Below are 22,158 nucleotides of genomic sequence, written 5' to 3' on the forward strand. Positions count from 1 at the left end.
CTTCATTGTCCAGCTCTCACACCCATACATAGTAATAGGGAATATGATGACATGAATTTACCTGATCTTGGTTGCCAGTGACACATACTTTACACTTCAGAACCTGTTCTAGCTCCTTTCATGGCTGCCCTTCCCATTCTCAACCTCCTTCTGATTTCTTGGCTGCACTTTCCCTTTTGGTTGATGAAGGAGCCAAGGCCCTCTCGAACGGGAAAGACAAACCGAGCAGGGCCTGGCTGTGGAAATCTGGGCGGGGGTGGGGGTCTGGCTTCTGTGCTCTCAGGCCCCCTTTCCCACCCCCACTTCCAATTCCCTCCTCTTACAGTTTCTATTATGGCAGGCGACATTTTGGAAATATGTTGCCCTTCCCTAATAATGATCGATCTGGATCGATGATCGAGCTGCATCGCTGTCCCCTCCCATCCACGCTCTAGGGACGCGAGCCAGCGCAAAGGCCCTAAATTAGAAAAGGGCGACCCTAATCCCGCCGCTATAAATTTTGCAGAAGGGGGGGGGAGCAAAGAGCGATCCTAATCCCGCTATTATAAATTTTGAAAAAGGGGGTCAAAGTAACTTTCTCCCCATATTAAAATGCGTCTCTCTTCGGGTTGCATTAATAAGATTTGCCTTTAAAAAAAAAGGCACTCTAATTTGGGGTAGGGCTAATCATAATTAAAAAAAAACACCCCACCCTAACTTTGGGTAGTATATATATCATCATTATGATAATTTAAAAAAACACCCCAACACACCCCACTGTACCCCTTTTTTTGACCCTCTCGCGCCACCGTAAACACACCAACAAACCTCTGTACCTTATTTGACCCTCTGGCGCCACCGTAAACACACCAACGCACCCCTGTACCCTTTTTCTGACCCTCTCGCGCCACCGTAAACTCAGGCTCCGCTAAGGGGAGCAGGTCCCCCCCCCCCAATAACTTTGTACGAGGCGGCGAGTTCCGGCCGTTCCCAGTCTCGGGCGACTGCGTGCGCGCGCACAGACTTTCCCCCTAAGGAGACGTCGCCTCCGGGAGGAGGGAAGGGGAGAGCGACTGACCGAGGAGCGGGGCCACCTTTAAACGCGGCCCTGGCGCCGCTTGGCGGTTGTTGAGGCGCTTCTCCCCCCCCCCCCCCGAAGTAGCGCGCGGGGCAGAGGAGCCAGCGACGGTCTCGCGGGGGGGAAGAGATAAAGAATGGATATGGCGGAGGGGAGAGGGCGACTTCGGCCTCAGATGTCTCGCCCCCCCCCCACTGTGGGTGCCATCAGCCTCTGACAGGGACGAGGGAGGCCGGCGGCGGCTCCTCTATTCCCCCCCCCCCGTCACGCTGACAGTTGCCCTCCCGCTCCTCCGGTCGCCTCACAAGCGGCCTAATGCGCATGCTCCAGAGAAGCGGGGGCACAAGCTCCTCCGAGTGGCCCGCAGGGTCGCCAACCTCCGGGTTGGGAAATACCTGGAGGTTTCGGGGGCGGAGCCTGAGGAGGGCGTGGTTTGGGGAGGGGAGGGACTCCAATGCCATAGAGCCCAGTTGCCAAACCGGCCGTTTCCTCCAGGGGAGCTGACCCCTGTCCCCTGGAGGTCAGTCCTAACAGCAGCCATCTCCAGCCACCCCCTGGAGGTTGGCATAGGGCTTCTAGGTCCCGCCTCACCACCAACGTGAGGTTTTTGGGGCGGAGCCTGAGGAGGGCGGGGTTTGGGAAAGGGAGGCGCTTCAAGGCCACAGAGTCCAGTTGCCAAAGCGGCTGTTTCCTCTAGGGGAGCTGTCCCCGGGAGATCTGTTGCAACAGCGGGAGATCTCCAGCCACCACCTGGAGGTTGGCAGCCGTACTGGTCCTGAGGGGGAAAAAGGGGGGGAGACGGCCACCGAGAAAGGGGTGCCTAGAGTGGCCTTTCTCCCCACTCACCCCGCCGCCCTCCCTGCTCCTCCGTTGACTTCCTCTTCTGACCCCCCCCTCGTTTCCATCCCCCTCAGGCGGGAATCCCCTCCGGGGCCGCCTTAAAAGGGGCCCGTCGCGCGGGGGGGGGGATGGCTGGGGGAGGGGGGGCAACTTCGGCCTCAGCTTTCACCCCTCCTCCCCCCCCCCAGCCACACGACAGTTAGCCGCCCCTCCTCTTCGGCCAGTCGCCTCACACGACCGTTAAACGACCGTTAAACGCCCGGGGGGGGGGAGAGCCCGCCGCCATCAAGGTCGGTTGAGAGGCCCTGGCCCCGCCCCCTGGAGAAGGGAGGGGGCCGGGCCATGTGCGTTTGTTTTGAGGCGGAGGAGGAGGAGGAGGGGGGGTGCCTGGAATGGGCTCGCCCCCTCCTCCCCCCCCCCCGGGTTTCCCGGCTCCTCTCCCTCCTGCCTGCTCCTCTTCGCTCCTCCATCCCATCCTCTTCTCACTCCTCCCTCCGTTTCAACCCCCTCTCCTCCCTCTTCTCTTCCCCCCCCTTAGTACTTTCACGCTCTTCCACCCCCACCCCCTCAAACTTTGCTTCCTGCGGGTCGGGATGCCCCCGTGAGCCTCCCCGGGTCTCCATCGGTCAGATATCGATCGCGCTGTGGGCCTCGCTTGCCTGCCCGACGGGCGGGCGGGTTTCCCTTTTGCTGCCAGCCAGCCTGCCTGCCTGCCTGCCTGCCGGGGGAGCAGCAGCGCCGGCGGCGATTTGCACGCCCCCCAACACATCCCCCCCCCGTGCCCAAGAGCCCCTCGCCATTTGCACGCCCCCCAATCTCCCCTACCCAAAAACCCCTCGCAGTTTGCAAGCCGCCCAATCCCCCCCTGCCCCCCCAACCCCCCGTTATTTGCAAGTTTTCATTCCCCCCTGTCCCCAAACCCCCCGTTATTTGCACGCCCCCCCTAATCCCCAACCTGCCCCCAAACCCCTCGCCATTTGCACCCCCCACCCACCTACCCAAAAGCCCCTCGCGATTGAGGCGCTCTTGAACGGAGCTCGGAAGAGAGCGCCGCGGGGAGGAGAGTCATCCTTTAAAAAAAAAAGAGAGAGAAGAGGCGGAGGAAGGGAAGGAGAGAAGGGAGGGGATCGGAGCTGTTGTTATTTTGGTTTGGGGGGGGGGAGAGAGAGAGAGAGAGAGAGAGACATCCTCGCCACCCAAAAAAAAAAAAAGATCCCCAAGCAAGGGAGGAAGGACAACCCCAGAAAAAGGACTCACTTTGCCTGATGACTCAACGCAACTAATAACCATTTGTCTCCTCTCTGGCGAATCCCGCGTGCTGCTGCCGCTGCTGCCGCCTGGCAGGCGGAGAGATTGGAAGGGACACGCCGGGCGCTGCTGGGCTCTCGGGCGGCCGGCGGAGCAGCCGCTTCCCCCGGCTTCTGCGGCTGCCTCTTCCCTTCGCCCGGCTCGGGATAGCGGCCCCCCTTTAGAGGCAGCCTCTCCACCCCCTTTTCTTCCCCCTCCCCCCTTTGGATTCCCCCCCTTTTTTTGCGGAAGGTGTGAGAAACCCTAGCCCCCCCTTCTCCTTCTCGCCCCCTCCTTCTCCTCCTCCTTTCTCCCCTCTCCCTTTTTTCCCCCCATTCCACCATCTCGGGTGCCCTTTCTGGAAGAGCTTTTTTCCTCCCCCCCTTCCAACTGTCAAGAGGGCTCTGGAACAAGAAGAGAGAGAGAGAGAGGCTGTCCTGACCCAGGGAGCTGTTTTTAAAAAAACCCCTAGGAGAGAGAGAAAAAAAAAAGAACCACCAAACACAAAACTCGAGGAGCCGGGAGGGGAGGTAAAATAAGACAAGGAACAAATCGGAAGGTTCAAGGAGGAACCAAGAAAACTTTCCAACCTGGATTCTCTACTTTTGATCCATGGACAGAGCCCAGCTCAGCCAAGTTACGGACAGACTATAAGCAGTAAGTACGCCAGGCGAGCCCAGGGTAATCCAGGGCGATGTTCTCCAAAGATTTATCTCAGGAAGTTAAAATGGGGAGGGGTCTGAGGGGTGGTCTGGTTGGAGTATTTCAGTTTTATATAATAATACCTAATATCTGTTTCTTCGTGGTTCTTCTCCTAAACCTCCCCAGTCCTGTTTTCTTTCCCTCTCTCATTTCTTTTTGCTTTACTACATTGTGTAGTCAAGCTTGCAAACGTAATCTGCTTGAGAGAGGGTTTCGGCACAAAATATTGAACCGACCTGCCGGCGCTGGCACTAAGACTTGCAAGCCAAGTGGTGGTGGTGGGAGGGTGAACTCAGAGGAGAGAGTTTTCTGAGCAAAGCTGAACTTTAAATTTTTTTTTGGGTGCCAGACAACCAACCAAACTCTGATTCGAGATGAGCCTGGATGCGTTTTAGCTTCTAGAGCTGCCTGACCTATGTTGCTTTGAGGGAAACCTGCTTTCTTTTCTCAGCCTAGGAAAGAGGGGCTACCTCTTAGATCAGGCTAGGCTGACACTTGAGGTGGGCCTGCGGTTCCGGCACAGCTCGCCCTGCCCAGAATTGCTCTTTAAATGCATCACTAGGTACACGATTGGAGCGCTGTCTTGATTCACGCACCATCTGAAATGCATTAGCCCCTTGTGTGCCGCCCGCTTGCTGCTTGATAAGATTTGTTTGCCTGAGTCCCTGGCTTTTCTAAATTGTCCTCTCTATCCCAAAGACGGAAACCTGGGCGTGTAAAGAGCTCTAGTAATAGCACCGCTTATAAAGCTGAAGCTCAATGAATGATCAACTTCTGTCAAGCTTTCTGTGCTGGCTGCCGGCTTCTCGAGCATCGTAGGCAGCCTATTAAGTCAGGTGCAACAGCAAAGCCGGGGGGGGGGGGGCTCTCCATGCGATGCGGATCACATTGATTCCTACCCAAAACATCCCCCCTTCTAAGGTAGAGGTGCTTGAAATGGGTTGTTGGAGTTTGGATGTTTCTGAAGCGTGCTGTTTTGTTCCTTCCCCTCTCTCTCTCCTTAGGTCCTTGCTCCTTTTATTGCGACCTGCCTGTGGGAACGCTGTCTCCAACTCCAAGTAGCATGGACCGGAGAAGTGAGAGTCCCTGTCTGAGGGAGAGCCCGGACAGAGGGAGCGGCAGCCCGGAGGTCAAAGGCCCTCCCCCGGTGAAGGTGGCCAGGCTGGAGCAGAATGGTAGCCCGGTGGGAGCTCGAGGGAGGCCCAACGGCTCGGTCACCAAATCGCTGGGAGGTAACAAACCTAGTCGAACTAATGTATACATAACAGGCTGGCAGCGGAGGTCTAATGACACGGGGTGCCAGGGTTCAGGTTAGTGAAGCTTGAACGTCTCGGTGTAGGATTACAGGAAGAAAGTCCAAGGGCAGCCTTTTTTCAATGCCCGGCTTGCCTCTCATCGGTAACTAAACAGTCTTATGACAGGAGGACAGTTTACATAGAGGGGTTGGCATACTTTGGGTGTTTGGCCACTGCGTGTAGAAGTGTTAGCGGGCTGGCTTCATAGCTCTCTTGACCTGGAAAGCTTTTAATTGTTCAGTTCTTAGCCTCTTTCTTAGAAAGGTGAACAAGAAGATTTTTAATTTTTTTAAAACAAATATTTTGGGTTTTTTTTTGTCTCAGTTGCTTTTTAAACAAGGCTGTATCTGACCAAGTGATAATGCAGCTAGTATTTAAAAAGGGCTCCTAATTCGGTTCCTAGCATTTTATATCTTTGTTAGATATATTATATAAACTTAGATATGGAACCTGATGTAAAATCTTTTATTTTTATAATAGCCTGAAGTCAGTTGTGTTTCACTAGAGCTTTATAGTGCCATCCTGTACAAAGTCACTCCAGTTTAAACCTATCGAAAGCAATGGCCTTAGACTGGAGTAACTTTCCATAGAATTGCACTGTTAGTCATCTTATGAAGTTGGGCAAGTTGGACATTTGAGTACAGTAACAAGTAACATTTGCCTCTGCAGTTCTATGAATCACCGTGACAAAAAAGGGGGAAACTTCTCTGCTGCTACTGTGCATACTGGCTCGCTTGTAATGTTTGGAATGTATAAGTAATGAATTTCTAGGGTGCTGATCCCCCACACACATAGGGTGAAAACGCATGGTTACTTTATCCTCCTTTAATCCCTGTTTCAGCCAGGATCAGACGCATGCGTTTCGCTTAACGCGTGTTCGATCCTGGTTAAAACAGGGATTAAAGGAGGATAAAGCGACCGTGCGTTTTCACCCTTATTGTAAGTTTTGTAGTAACTTGTGAACTGTATTTCCAAGTAAATACATAAGGAAGTTAATAACTTCAGAAGTCTCTCCTTAAGAAGGCAAAGGTCATGTTGCTTTTTAAGGGTAGCGACTACGGATTTTTTGCACTGCTAGTTGGTTGACAGAGGTTTATACAGTTTTGTCTTGCTCGCTTGCTACTCGTAGGCTTTGTGCTCTCTGGTGTGGTTTTAATTTCATTGCCTTAAGTAGAAGATTTTCTTAAAATCCCAAACACAAAGCCACGTAAAAGGTCTTGAAGAATTCTGTCACGTCAAGCGCCTTTCCTTCGGTGTGTGTTTAAACTGTTAGAGTGTTGTAATGTGATAAAGAAGAAAAAGAAAACAGGCAAGCAGGCCGTTACTTAAAAAACATGCAACAAACTCACCCATGCCTGTGAACAGAATTCTTATTGCATAGCACTGAAGCTAAAATCTACTGTGGGTAGATTTTTGAGCGATTGGAAAAGTGCGGCATGGTGCCACTGCACTAGTTTTTAACAGTTCGACGTCTGTGCTAAACATACTTTGCTTAGGTGGGCTTGTGATTGCCAAAGATTGGCGAGAGCATGTAGTTTAAGCCTTCCCCACCCTAGCTGTCTATGTGTTCTGAGATTGTTTTAGGTAAGAATTATTTAACACTGAGCTTTTATTGCGAATGCATTTCTTTCTCTTCATAACTCTTACTGTTGTGCACCTATGAGCAAAAGGAAAATAGATTTGAAGTTAAACACTTGTTAGAAAATAAAGACAGTCATAGTAGACTACTAATAGGTTTGCGGCTGATCGTGAATGTTTGACGATGGATCTTGGAGCTGATCGGGATTGTTTAGAAGTGTTTCAGCTCCTTTATTTTTAGGAAAGGATTGTTAGTTTACATTAATGTCTTCTAGTGATCTGCTACGGTAATATACACTTAGGTGCGAAAGGCTCATTCTAAAATTTTGGCTCACTCATGCTTCCTAACTGCAAGTATGCTTTTCTATAGGAAGTTCCTAACCGTTTGTGATGGTATAAGTGGCAAAGATTGAATCAGCTGCAGTGTAGGATGGATCGTTTAATTCAGCTGTGCACGAAAACTTTAGTTTCTCAAGGCCATCTTCTAAGAGCATTACCTTTTCATTTACTGCTAAGTGATTCAAATAAGGAAGTCATACTACAGGCATTTTTAAACCTAGTGATATTGACAGATTCTTGTAGCTCTCTTATTTGTTGGCTTCTGTTCACGTAAGAGAGGCAGAAAAAAGTCTGCAAACCATATTTTCAGATCAGCAATACAGATTAGTTAAGTAACAGTAAAGTACATTGTCTTGATAAGACAAGTATGGGATTATTTTAAATTTATTTTATTTTAGAAGAGTATTTGAGATAATTGCTTTCACTGTCTTATGAGAGGCTCTTTGCCACTGTCCTGTTAAAGACTTTTGGAAAAACAAATTATTTGCATTGTGTTGTATCTTCAGACCATGACTTGTGTTGTGTCCAAAGCTTATGTGGTTTCCAAAGACAAATTTGAAACAGTACAAAATTCTATCCCTTTGTAACTGAAACATTGAAATCTCATTAGACCAAAGGAGAAAATCTATCCCAAAAGGAAACTATTGTAACATGTACAAATCTCTGGGCTGTAAAATGCATTAACAATATACTTTATGACAATAAGTTTAGTAAATGGTAAGTGTATTGAAAGAATTAGTATTTTGAAAGGACTTTTAAAGATTTTCTCATGTAGGGCAAGTTAGTTTGTATGAAACAGAAGTTCCTAAAGGTATATTCTAGAAAGGTGGCCTCATGTCAGACAAATGTCAACTGAGTTTTAAATGTCTTGCTTAAAATGTTATCTATAAAGCTTTAGTTCTTATGTGTTTCTTTTTAAAATACTAACTTTCCAGAACATTCTATTTTAATGCTCAGTACTTGTTTAGAATATATTCTTAAGCCTTTTTTAAAAAGAGAATAGTAAAGATCACTAGTTACGTACTGTGTTAATACATTTTTCACCTCTGTTTTTTCTTATATTTAAGCAAAGGAAAAAAACTGAGGTCATGAAGTTGCAATATGCTGGTTTTTTTAACCATTGCAAAATATTTTGCAGAAAGATGTTCTGTTGGTATATTAGCTGTTTTAGAGTTAAAATCTTTTCTGGAATTCAGCAGAAATGCCAACTTTTGTTTAAGGTGTTTGTGGCCTGGTTGCTTTCTCCCCCTGGGGATTTCCAATCTTGTGCCTTTCACAGTGCTAGCTTCAGCTGCGCTTGTGAAGGTTAACGTTTCTGCCTTAGGTGTTCCAGCAGTTCCTCAGGACGAACCTGTTGTTATCTAAGTGGTCTGTTTTAATCGTGTACGTAATAAAAAAAACAGAAGCGTTGTGATGGTGGTGAGTGGCAGCTTTTATAGAAAGTCTGTGGGAGAAGAAGGTGCATATCTCTTTAAAATGCATATGATGCCTGGGAGAGAGGTTAAAGCAAGCAAGAGCTCTGTTGGTGTTGACAGCTTTATATCCCTGCTGGGTAACATTCACTTACTAGAATTGGCCGTCCTCTCTCAGTTAGTAATGCCCTCCATAAGGAATTTGAAAAAGGGTGATTAATGACCAGGGAACTCAGATTTGTAAAAAAAAAATCCTGATTGAAATGTATCTGTGCTCTCCGCTCTTCAGGTTGCGTTTTTTTTTTTTAAAATGCTAGTTTACCTTTTAGTTAATTCTTAGAGGTGGAAGATCTTGAATCTGAGGAATTAAAGTGTAATTTGGCTTAATAATTTAAGGCTGTGATCCTTATCTCACTGAATTGGTGGGAGCAAGTTCCGTTGAAATTGGTGGGGTTTATTTTCAAACAAATCTCTTCTGCCCTTTTATGTACTCTGAATTGTCAAGTAGATTCCACAGAAGGGTCAGCCCCAAAATCTAACATGGGCAGTGGGATACTATATCCTGTTTCATTTGGCCAGTTGATTCCTACAGTGTTTTTTTGTTTTTTTAAAGGTTCATTCAGAACTACGCCTAGTATCACCACATTCTGTATACTTGGGTTTGAGCGATTCAAGAACTGCTTGGCTCTGTACATATACAGAAGCCTGTTTTATGCAGTTTCACTTTAATGACTGGAAAACCAACTTATTTGGTACCTGTTCTTATTGAACTACATAAAATATGCACATCTTTTTGTTGTTGTTGTTGCAGACAAGGTATATTCTAGAAAGCTGGCCTCATGTCAGACAAATGTCAACTGAGTTTTAAATGTCTCGCAACATATGTCAAATATGGAACCACATTATATGCATGCTTACCCAGAAGTGTGTCCCAATTGCATTCAGTGATGGCTGCTCCCAAATAGGATCGCAGCCTTTCTTTAAGGCCCAGCATAGCTCTGTTAACACTTCTGTCATACTGGTAGTAGGCAGCGCTTAGCTTTAGGAGAGTGTGTTGTTGCCCTTTATTAGTGTTAGAAATATGAAAGGCAAAATACTGCATATGTTTGATTCGTTCAGATAGGATATATCTAAGCACTGCTAGAAGTGGCTGGTTGAATGAAGTTTGTAATAACTTTTAACACGGTTTGCTTGCGAGTGAAGGCTTTCCTTGCAAAGTTGCTAAGCCTTTCAGTACTATTTTTAGAGGATAGGCATGTTGGTCTTCAGTAGAACAGCTAGATTTGAGTCCAGTAGCACCTTAGAGACCGACAAGATTCTCCGGGCATCAGCTTTCGAGAGGCAAAACTCCCAAGCTTTGACTCGACTTTGAAAATCTTGTTAGTCTCTAACAGTGCATTCCTAAGGGGAGTTATTCCAGTCTAAACCCATTCATTTCAATGGGCTTAGACTGGAGTAACTCTCCTTAGGAATCCACTGTAAGGTGTATTATTTCTGCAGTCTGTCTATTGTGTCAGAGGTATATCTTACATTTGTAAGGGCTAAGCAAGCGTTCATATTCACAGCTAGATCAAGTCACAAAGACAGGCTTGCTGTCTTGCAAATTGGAGTTTACTATTTTGATATATTATCCAGTTATATATTGCATCTTTCATATATGGTCAGAAGAAAGTCCTAAGTCTATATATTTAGAAATTGCATCAGTAGAATTAATTAGGATTCATTTCCAAGTAAAATGTGCTGGACTGGTGAATGTAGCAATTTCTCTTCTCCTCGTTTGCTCTTGCAGACTAATCCTTAAGCTTGAAAGCAAGCTTCACTGAAATCAGTGGGGCTTCTTTCTAAGAAAACTACCCATAATTGAGGTGTTAATGCTGTGAGAAGTACATAATGTAGATTTATACCCTTAAGCAAGGTATGTATTCCAGATGATTTTTTTAAACAATGAATTGCTTATTAGCTGTTTATCATAAATGTAACCTTTCTGTCTATACCGTAAAGTAAATCAAATGTATGCCAGTTATAGCAGAAGGTATCCTAATAGCCATGCATGGTTACTACAGATACATAATTTCAGTTTCATCATTAGAAGTTAATGTCTTTAGGTGGTAGAGGGAAAAAAATGACACCTTGCAAAGGGTATGAACTAGTTTTACAGTCCTGTATGTGCATATATAGGATTTTAGTGATGGAAGATGGGCCCGTGTAGAACATATGATAATAAAATGCTGAACTAATTTTCAAGCGAGAGAGAGTAAAAGTTTGTATATGAAGAACGAGGTCTGGCTTTTGTTTTTAAGCTTTGCACCTCTAAGCGCGGATGCACAAACTTGAAATAATGCTTCATTACTGGCAATGCATTTTCTCATAGCTCAGTGTTGCTTTTGGACATTATTGTGAATTTAAAAATTAGAAAAGAACTTACGTCTGTTCTCCAAGACACCAGGCAGTCGAGTCCCATAGCTACACAGAATATAGTGGCTAGTTGAGACTGGAGGGTCTTTTTTTTGCTGTGTTTGGTATGAGTTGATAGCATTGCAAGTTTACAGACCCTCTTTGAGCAGTACCAAGATACTGTTAAGTGACTTCCTGAAGGTATTTTACAACCTAAGGCAGTGTTCAGCTGATATAGCATCTGTCTGCCTCTGTGTGTGTGTGTGTGAGACAGAGAGAGAAGAATTGACAATGCTGTCTGAAAGGGAAAGTATTTTCTCGGCAACAGCAAATAGTGGCTTTGAACTACACAGTGTACTTAAAATATAACTCTTTTTCAGAGATAAATGATGAATCAATCTTACGTTAATTGGTTCCTACTGTATAAACTCTACAGAAACAGATGCACTTTTGTATCAAGGCATTCTATAAGCGAAACTGTTTTAAGAGCTAAAGCCACAACTGACAAACATTTGAGGAGCTGATGATTTCAGAGAACTATACTTAATTATCTCTGCCATGCTGAACTTTCCCACCATATTTAAGCTAAGCGTTCATCACAGAGAGCTAAACATTTATCTTGTGTTTGTGTAAGAATGAGTTACGATTGATTCAGGGTTCAAAAAAGAGGATTAGCAGTATCTAGGATGTCTTCTACTCTGACATCTTCTTTTAAAATGTTAGCAGGAACTATTTCTTTGAGGCCTTCTATGAGGGCAATCATATTACCATTATCAGTTCTTACACTCTAATTTTAATTTTGGAGCACACACCATGGTGACTGGGAAAACATGCCAATCCTGAATACATGTATGAGGAACTCTTGCTGTGTACACTGAACACTTCAGTGCTACTCATGTTTGACTTACGGCAGTGCTTCATGCTACAATTGTTGTGGTGAACTATCATGTTGCACTGGTGTGTTCTGTAGTAAATGTATCAAGTATAGACGTATGTCCAGACATGCATCTGGAAAGCCTGATTGGCTCAGATTTTCCTAGACATGTGTACATGGTGCTCCCATAATTATTATACCACATAAAGCTTTGTTGTTGTGATTAAGTATCTGTTCTATAAAGTTCTTTTTAAAAATGAATCCTTTGCTGAAATTGACAAATAAGGCCTACTTTGAGCCTTTTATTATCTTTGCATAATTTGTTTATACATCTGATTAATTCAGAGATGCTAAAACTAATTTTTTCCACACTATTTGACTCTCAGAATGATTTCTGGAAAGACTGAGAATCATAAAGCAGGTTGAGATTGTGCACATATTCTAGAGCAAATCAAGCATGCCTAACTTCATTGAAATCAATGGGCATTAAGTACTCAACAATATGCTTAATTTTTTTTTAGTTCAGTAATATTTAGATGTATCCAAATTCCTTTGGATTGTGCCATGTTTTTGAATACTATCCTGTTTTCTTTGTGGAAATGCCAAAAGCCTATGTGAGTTTCCTCATCAAATCTGCCCAATAAAAAGAGATCATTTCTACCGATTCTGCGTACTAAATAAAACCACTTTCTAAATATAGCTGTAATTTTTAAAAGTGTTTGGTACAGAAATAAGACTACAAAACTAGAGGTTCTCTTTTGAGTATTAGAGAAATATGAAAACTTCAGGATAACCTGTGACAACCTAGAAGCAAAGACCTCATCATTTTTGTGTTGTTTCACATTATGAATGATAGAAATTACAGTTTATTTACAGCATGTTTTCACAGTTAACCTGTAAAATGTTAGGCATCTTCACATGTTTTGTGCGTGTGCAATTAAAAAAAACAACTATCTACATTGGCTGCAAAAATATACCATGGCTTCTTGCAGGATGTTCATGTGGTGAATGAAGCAAATGTATTTAGTCATCTGCATGTTACAAGTTTCACCCCAAAAAATGCAGGAAAGGACTAGTGGTTTTATTATGTCTATGAAATAAGGACTAGAGATGTTTAATGCAGGTAGGATTGTTCTGTATCCATAAAGACTGGATCAGACCATGTTTCATGTTCTGAGATTTAGAGCATGCTGTACTGTGAGATATTAATAATTCCGTACATTTACAGCCAGCATGGTATAGTGGGTAAGAGTGGCGGACTCTAATCTGGAGAACCAGGTTCGATTCCCCATCCCTCCACATGAAGCCTGCTAGGTAACCTTGGACCAGTCACAGTTCTCTCAGAACTCTCTCAGCCCACATGGAGGCAGGCAAAGGCAAACTGCCTCTGGCCGTCTCTTGCCTTGAAAACCCTATGGGGTCGCCATAAATCAGCTGTGACTTGACGGCACACACACACATACACACACATACATGCACAGCAGTGATAGAAATATAGTTACCAACAGATGGATTGTGTGTTTTTTTTTCTTTGCACAGTTTGGGCTTTTCATTAGGTGTGACTGAAGCTGTGGTCAAGGGTACCCATTTTAACGTCTATAAGTAATGAGATTATAGCATGTATAATTTGATTATCATTGTATATTAACAAAAATACGATTTTAGTTAGAGAACATACAAAAGAACCCCATGCCCTGTAATTTATGACTGGTTCAAACAATTTTTTTTTCACATGAGCTCTCCCAACTTTCCCTGGGCACTCATTTTCCATTGGCAGGTTTAATATGAGCCAGAGAAACCATGGACATGGGCCCATAGCAATTCTCTTGACTGCAGAAGCACTTATCCAGCAGCTGTGAATGTGAGACTTACTAGTTTATATTCATGGCCATTCAGGTGTTTGCCCTTGTATACCCTGAAATGTTGGAATTGCACGGAGAACAAATGTCATCTATTTGTCTATATCTTTGGCAATTGCCTTATCAGTGTGATACATAAACCATTTTCAATTGAAAATTTCTTGTTTTCTTGGGAAATGTATGCTGCTAAAAATAGACTTTTTTCCTTGCAAATGTGCTTAGGTTCTTGTTTAAATATCATTGTAGGTGACGGGAATGGTTTCCAACTTTGGCAAAGATTCGTGGTAAGAATCTTCATACCAAGATGGCTTCCCTTCATTTTGTGTCAACCACATAATTATAGTGTTTCCTCTTTAAGTGCTTTAGTTGTTACCCTAGGTTTATTATTTTTAAAAACGAAGCAGGACCTATCAATAATCTCATTGTTGATTATTTCTTGGCTGGGTTGGACAACAGTTGAGAACAGAATAACAACATCCAAAGCTCTGCTCGTGGCCTGAGTTCGATCCCTAAGGAAGTCGGCTTTAGATAGCTGGCTCAAGGTTGACTCAGCCTTCCATCCTTCCAAGGTCAGTAAAATAAATACCCAGCTTGTTGGGGGTAAAGTGCAGCTGACTGGGGAAGGCAATGGCAAACCACCCTGTAAATGTAGTCTGCCTAGTAAACGTTGTGATGTGACGTCACCCCATGGTCAGTAATGACCTGGTGCTTGCTTTTTACTTAACTTTTTATATGCACTTATTTGAAAATAAATGCCTGCCTCTTAATTTTGTGTAAACAGGTTGGATCTTAGACACTGTGAGCAGAGTCAAGGATCTTTCCTGGCTCCCCCTTCTTGGTTCAGGTCACTCTGCTCCCCAGAATGTTGCTCAAAGGGATGGGGAACCCTCAGGAGCAGACTGGGGGGTGGAATGGGGATCTGTAGTCGGGGGGAGGTTGATAGAAAATAGTACCTCTTCTGCTAGTGGAGGATTACTTTACATCTAACCTATGGTTTTCAGAACTGAGGTGACGTAATGTTTAGGATTTTTTTTTATAAAGATAAATAGAGCTGATGGAGTTATACTAAAAATGTTATGTGCCCTTTGAATAACCTATATATTTTAAAGAAATACACTCATATTTTAGATTGTTCATTTGCATTATTTATGTTAGAGCTGGATATGCATATTTCTTAGATTTGATATTATGTATTTTATTGGCTATTAAGGAATAAAATTCTCTGTTATGAGTTATGCATTACTTTGCAGTAAAAGGTGCCTTTCATAATGTCTTTTTCCAACTTACAAATAACTTTTTTGCCATAATACTCACATGCTTGCAGAGCAACATGATAGATGTCTCCTTAAGTGTCGTAGTAAAAGAAAATGACTTGTATTTTGAGGCTGTGGATAGTTTATGTTGTTTTGGACCAATTTCCCAAGCAGTGATCGAAAACAGATTACAATAACAATTATACAGTCAGAAGATGCAATATCCATTTCTGCTTTAATTGGGTGAAAGAATAATAAAAACATCATTAAGAAAAATGAGATGGACCTGTCACATACTCTACCAATTTTTAGACTTTGAGAAAATGCAGAGTAATGGAAGTAGTTTTTAGTTTACTTCATCTTGTTAGCTAAAATCTGTATTTATGGTAGAAAATAGGTGAAAATAGGTTTGCAGATATGGCCAGATTTTTAGTAACTGCTGTTATTAAGGTAACAGCAAAATATATTATATATTTCATTTTAGTGAGATGAAGAAATTCATGTTCCTTCACCACCATTGGAGACTTTTGTGATGTGCTACTTTATACAGTGAAGAGAATATGTTAGTGGTGATGAAGGTATACTTCCCCCCAAAAGCTTCCTTCTCATTGTGTTTAGTGCATTCCTCTTTTGCCATTTGTATCGATTCACAACTGTGTCCTCCCCACCCCCGTCACCACAGATGCACAATGTAAATGTTGAAAGCAGTAGGTGAATACTCTGATAGGGACATAGGTCTCCGTATAGCGCGCTGATATAAATTCTGCTCGTTGAAACAATTGCTATGGAAGCGGGAGGTGGGCATATGTATGGCAGAACACTCAGAGGGCTGTTTTACCACCTCAATTTTTCCATTGGCAGTGATGGCAAAGTAACTTCCCCCCAAGTTATGGTTTAATGTAAGTCTTGCGTGGAAATGAGGGTTGAAATAGTCATTGGGGGGTCACAGCAAAGCCTGAGGTGAACTGGGAACCCCAGAAACATTGATCTGAGAACTTTACAGTATGGTGGATGTGCTAATTTTGCTTCCTGCATGGGCTTTTCAGTTTTCCTGCTGTTGAGGAAATGGTGACCCTTAATGCATTGCATGATAGGCAAGCAGTGGAGGTTTTCCCAGCAATAGGGGATGTAAAATTAATTCTGAATTATAACTTCATTCTGGTGAACAAAAGAGGGTGGGCTGCTCTTCTGGATTGCAGTAGAGGAGTGAGAATAGGAAGAAAGGGGCATGTTTGTGTTGCTATCTAAAATGAAACTGTCCGAAAGCTGCTTTCTTTCCCCCCCAGTCCTTTTAACAGTGTGTGTGTGTGTGCTGTCAAGTCACAGCTGACTTATGGCGACCCCATAAGGGTTTTCAAGGCAAGAGACGTTCAAAGGTGGTTTGCCATTGTCTGCCTCCATGTGAGCTGAGAAAGTTCTGAGAGAACCGAGACTGGCCCAAGGTCACCCAGCAGGCTTCGTGTGAAGGAGCGGGGAATCGAACCCGGTTCTAGAGATAAGACTCTGCCGCTCTTAACCACTGCACTACGGTGGCTCTCCCTTTTAACAGTTGGCATAAAAATACCCAGCCCTTTGTTTCAGGCCCCATGTTCTCGCTCAGAGGGAGAAGGGCATCTTCATTATGGGTGTTTCCTTTTCCTCTTATCTCGGGAGGCAGGAACCAAATATTTAAATTTTTCTGACCTCTGAGGGTAAACGCCCCCTTGTGATCAGTTCTATTTCCTGCCTTGAACGGGAGAGCAGCCTTCTAGCAGCTCTCTGCTACAGAAATAATAGAGAAACCTTAACCTTACTTATTAGACCTAAAAATATTCTTATTTTAACAAACCTAAACTTAACCTAACTAATCTACTACTCAATTCTATTTACTGTCTTAATTTTCTGCCTATTCTCCTCAGAAGGGTCTTTTCCCGCCAAAAAAAAAAAATGGCGGATCGGCATCAGGACAGCTATATAGCGCCTGCCAATTTAGACCCTAGCCTGCTAGTGGCCTTACCACTACAATTAGATGAACCCTCGGAAAGTCACTCTGGTGACCTGAGGACCAAAACTCAAAAGGGAAAGGCAAAAGCGGCAAGAACGGCGCAGGCAAGTACAAACGGCTTGGCTCGACCGCTAACAAGCGCGCCAAATGCCTGCTGCAAAACGCACGCTGCTCTGCCGCGCCTGAAAGACGCGACTGCCAGATCGCAACAGAAAGCGGCCGGGAGAAAACAGCGGCGGTAGCCGCTCCTCCCACACAACATGAACGGGGGAAATGAAGGAGGCTGGCGGCTCGCCTTTTTGCCTCGCCCGCCGTGCTCCGTCCTTAGGCGGCTCGCCTATTGCTATTCAAGGACGGGAAGCAGCGGGAAGCAGCCAGGAGAACACAGCGGCTATAGCCACTTTTCCCACACTGCACAAACGGGGAAAATGAAGGAGGCTGGTGGCTCGCCTTTTTGCCTCGCAATGCTCCGTCCTCAGGCGGCTCGCCTATTATTATTCAAGGACGGGAAGCATCAACGGAGACATCGACTGCCGGTAAGGTGACTTCGCCCCCCCCCTCATAGATGCAGCCTGTTTTACTCCTGTAAGAGCAGAGCTCTCCGCCCTGATTAAAAACGCCTTCTCAGATGGCTTAAGGGCAGTACAACCTCCTTATCCTGCCCCATCCATACAGGGATCGTAGGGATCACACCCTCCAGCACCACAAACAGTAATCTGATTGCTAAAAGGGCAGAATATCAGCCAAAGCAGGGGAACGGCTGTGGCTCAGTGGCAGAGCGTCGGATTGGCATGCAGAGGGCCAATTCTGGTAGTAGGTGATGTGGAAGACCTCTGCCTGAGATCCTGGTGAGCCAATCACCAGTCCAAGTAGTACCAAGAGAGTACGTGCTGGCCAGCCTAAGCAGCGCTGAAAGCTAATTCACGGTCACAAAATTGCCAATTGGTACCCAGACTGTCTATAGTATTTAACGCAGAAGATTTCCTTCTGCATTGGCATAAAAACCTAGCTACTCTTGATCTCTCAGAGGACTCAGAGTGGGAGAAAAGACTCCAGATAGGTTTGTGCCAGCGCTTGATTATTTCTAACTCTGTTGAAAGCAGAGCGGGAGAAACCAATGGCACCCATACAATGCTCCACAGCCTCTAGGAAGCCTTTATATTTGGTTTATCGGTGTTTCTAAAATTCTAAAAGTGCCTTCAGTAGAATCACCTGTCACTGCCTTCACTCCTTCAACCTTGTTACATGGCCTTGCCATGATTAAGGACCTTACAGATAGGAAGGCAGAGTTAGCAGGCATAAATGCTCAGAGGCCTTGGCACTCACTATCAAGCGCTTCTATCACATCTGCCCTAGTATACAGAGCGGCAATAATTTGGACTAGGAAGTTATATCAACTTTTTCCACAGGAAGAAAGAAACGCCTTTACAGGAGTACCCATGTTTGTTTGTTTTTAGAGTGGTATTCTTTCTAACTGATTCGAACTTCGATACCATGCCATATGCAGCTAGGACACTAGCCGCAGCATCAGATGCCAGAAGGGCATCCATGTTTTTTTTTTTTTTTTTGAGAGTGGTATCCTTCCAGCTGATTCTACCTTAGATACCATGTCATCCATGTTTTCGAGAGTGGTATTCTTTCTAGCTGATTCCTCCTTAGATAACATGTCATATGCAGCTAGAACACTAGCCACAGCCTCAGCTGCCAGAAAGGCTCTCTGGGTACGCCCCTGGCAAGCGGCGTATATAGATCAAAATTGGTTATTATGGGCTTCCTGTATCAGGGAAAGACCTTGCTTGGAGACAATTTGGTCCCCATATCAGTGGAGACCAAAGACAAGTTTCTACGCAAGGAATCCAAGGGATCACTCCCCCTATGTCCTTTCGTGCATACCACATACTTCAAAGATACAGACCTGATCAACCTAGAAACCACCGGAACCAGAATCGCAGCTCCTTTAGTAAAGGAGGACGATTCAATAAATCTCCAAAATCCTCCACCTTCCAGGGCAATAAAGGGGATAAACCCGACCGCCCAACCAAACAGTGACGCCAGCCACCAGTCAGTGGAAGGCAGGCTCAGCCTATTACACCGTCAGTGGTCACCTCCCAACCAGGCCTCTGGGTCACAAACATTATCTCACAAGGCTATCAGATAGAGTTTTTCTTACACTCCTTCACATCGACTAGTAATATCTCCAACATTCCCCCCACCAAAAAAAAAAAAAATCCATAGAACTTCAGAGGCCTCTTAGACATCAAGGCGATGGAGCCAGTCTCACCATTAGAGCATACATTGGGAGTCTATTCAGTATTCTTTACTGTTCCCAACAAAGGCGGCGGATGGAAAGCCATCCTAGACCTCAAGTTTCTGAACAGATTATCCCATTAAAGCGCTTCAGGATGGAGACACTAAAGTCAGTCACACAGGTCCTCAGGGAAAAGCATTTTCTTACATTCTAATACACCCGGCACATTGTTGTTTCCTTCGGTTCCCGTACAAGGGACACCTCTTCCAATTCAGGGCCTTACGATTCGGGTTATCATCGCCCCTCCTCGAGTATTCACCAAAGTTCTGGACACACCAGTCACATCTCTGCGCAAGGAGGGCGTGAGAATGCACCCTTCTCAGACGACATTCTGATTTGCGCAAGCTCAAACTAGCAGAGCATAGATCATTCAGAGAGAGTTCTGAAGAGGTTAACAGAACACGGGTCATAATCAACTTCAGAAAGACCCACTTAGTTCCATCCCAACGATTGAGAGGGATGGGGGATGGACATAGACACACTGACAAACTCCTTATACCTTCCAGTGGACAAAAATCCACAACATTTCATCTCTAGCAAAGAAAGCGATTAATTCCCGGTCGCCTTCTCTAATGTCCCTGACCAAACTGAAGGGTCACATGTCTGCATGCATTCCCGCAGTTCAAGGGGCACGCTTACGAGCAAGACCTCTTCAATGGTTCTTAAGGCCATACCAAAGAGACATACCAAGGAAGAAGTGACAGAAATCTCATCCTGACCGAGGAAGTCAGATCAAGACTAGTATGATGGTTTCAGTCTCAGAATTTGACGAAAGGAAGTTGGTATCTCCGTCCAACACCAATTCAAATCTTCACGGACGCGTGTCTATCAGGTTGGGAAGCCACACTCAAGGGACAATGGCTCAAGCAACATGGACCATCAAGAACAGAATCTTCACATCAGTGCCCTAGAAATCAGGATGATCCTCAGAAGCGACTACATTTTTCCTTGGGCCGAGTCCAACCTCTCATCAAAATCAGCAGAACATATTCAGGGCACAGTCAACATACAAGCAGACTGGCTCAGCAGACAGGACATCAGCGAGGCAGAATGGTCTCTACATCCAGAGGTCTTTCAACTTATTACTCAGAGATTCGGCACGCCACAGATTCATCTGTTTGCATCCAGCATCATCCACCAGCTGCCAAGGTACTATTCCATGTACCGTCAACAGGGAGCGGAACAAATGGACCTCTTAATGTCACCAGGGCCACACGACCTACTGTACGGGTTCCCCCCCTCCCTCCAAGGGTATTGAGAAAGGTACGACTTCAAAAAGCATCAGTCAGATTCATAGCTCCATATTGGCTGCGACGACCGTGGTTCCCATCTATAATTCAGATGTCCATACAGAACCATTGGAGACTTCCAGACAGACAAGATCTCCCTCTACAAGACCCAATATGCCATCCCAATCCAGGGTGGTACAAACTGACCGCATGGGCACTGAAAGGAGATGACTTATAGCCCTAGGTTATAGCCCGGTGGCCGTCACTACCATATTGACAACAAGGAAGCCATCAGGAGGGACAGAGCTTAGGGCTAGCTACCTGCACTCTACAAAGGCAACTGGCATCTATAGCTACCATAGTACCCAAGGTATCTGGATACCGCTTAACCAAACACCATCACATAAAAGCCTTTTTAAGGGGCGTCAGTTATTTAGCTCCTCCTGTTAGACACAGGTTCACAACTAGAGCCTGCACACAGCTTTGACAGCACTCACACAACTACCATTCGAACCAATCACTGAGATAGGACAAAATGTAGCTGCAAGTTTCACAGGGAGCAGGACATAGTGCTTACATCTTCTGCACTAACCCCAAGAATCCTAAGGAGAAGGCCTGGCACTAGCTAGACCTAACAAGGGCACTACCTGTTTACATTTATCTTACTAAAATTATTAGGAACTCTGACACCTTATTCGTTCATATCTCACCACCTGACAAGGGCAAGCATATGTCCAAGGCATCCATTAGTAGGACCATCACCTTATACATAACACAGGTTTATAGAATAAGTAACCTACCTGCTCCTGCGGGCGTTACTGCCCACTTGGGAAGAAGTGCGGCTACTTCAGCAGCCTTCGACTGCCGTGCTTTATGGAAGAGATATGTAAGGCTGCAACTTGGTCCTCGGTGTCCACATTTGTGAGACACTACAAATTAGATCTATACTTGTCAGCAGATGCCGCCTTAGGCAGACGAGTACTGCAAAGTATACTTCAGGACGTCTAACCCTCCCAAGGGCGGGGGACAGCTCTTGTATGTCCCATAATGAAGATGCCCTTCTCCCTCTGAGCGAGAAAGAGCCTTGGCTACTTACCGTGAAGGCTTCTTCTGCTCAGAGGGACGAAGGGCATCTTGCCCGCCCAGACGTCAGTAAAATATAAATAAAACAAATAAAATAAAATTACAGGTAATCATGGTTACATCTAACTTCCAGTTGACGTTCAATTCAAGTTAAACACTGTTTGTTGGTTCATGACTTATAGTTATCCTAAAGGTTCATCGTTAATGTTTATTAGGAACTTATTTCTTGAATAGAATTATAACTAACATGTTTCTTCAGTCTATCTTAAATATATAAGGCTCGGAAAGTCTTTAACTGATCACAAGGGGGCGTTTACCCTCAGAGGTCAGAAAAATTTAAATATTTGGTTCCTGCCTCCCGAGATAAGAGGAAAAGGAAACACCCATAATGAAGATGCCCTTCGTCCCTCTGAGCAGAAGAAGCCTTCACGGTAAGTAGCCAAGGCTCTTTTTCAGTTCAAAACCAGAATGGGTAGCATGGAGTTGTGCTGAGGATTCTGCTCATGGGGTCAAAATCAAAGTACGTTGTGAGCAAGGTTGTGGTGTATAATTGGATGACACCGACTTGCATATGTTGTATGTGAACATTTAGAGGTCTGTTATATGTACCTCCACTATTCATTTAGTTTTTGGCAGAAGACATGGCCGCTTTCCAAATTGTTTG

The 22,158-nt window shown here is 44.8% G+C and overlaps 1 protein-coding gene across 2 annotated transcripts in view; it reads left to right on the forward strand.

Annotated features, from left to right (window-relative positions):
* The first annotated feature begins 3,725 nt into the window (after window positions 1–3,725).
* Window positions 3,726–22,158, forward strand: part of SATB2 (SATB homeobox 2) — a 177,384-nt gene continuing 158,951 nt past the window's right edge. For both annotated transcript variants that reach the window (XM_056861366.1, XM_056861367.1), the window contains exons 1-2: window positions 3,726–3,841; window positions 4,891–5,118. In XM_056861366.1, coding sequence (XP_056717344.1) covers window positions 4,950–5,118 — 169 coding nt within the window. In that variant the 5' untranslated portion in view covers window positions 3,726–3,841; window positions 4,891–4,949. The remainder of the gene's footprint in view (window positions 3,842–4,890; window positions 5,119–22,158) is intronic.

Source organism: Euleptes europaea, chromosome 15 (genome assembly GCF_029931775.1).
Source record: "Euleptes europaea isolate rEulEur1 chromosome 15, rEulEur1.hap1, whole genome shotgun sequence".
In the NCBI taxonomy this organism is placed as follows: domain Eukaryota; kingdom Metazoa; phylum Chordata; class Lepidosauria; order Squamata; family Sphaerodactylidae; genus Euleptes; species Euleptes europaea.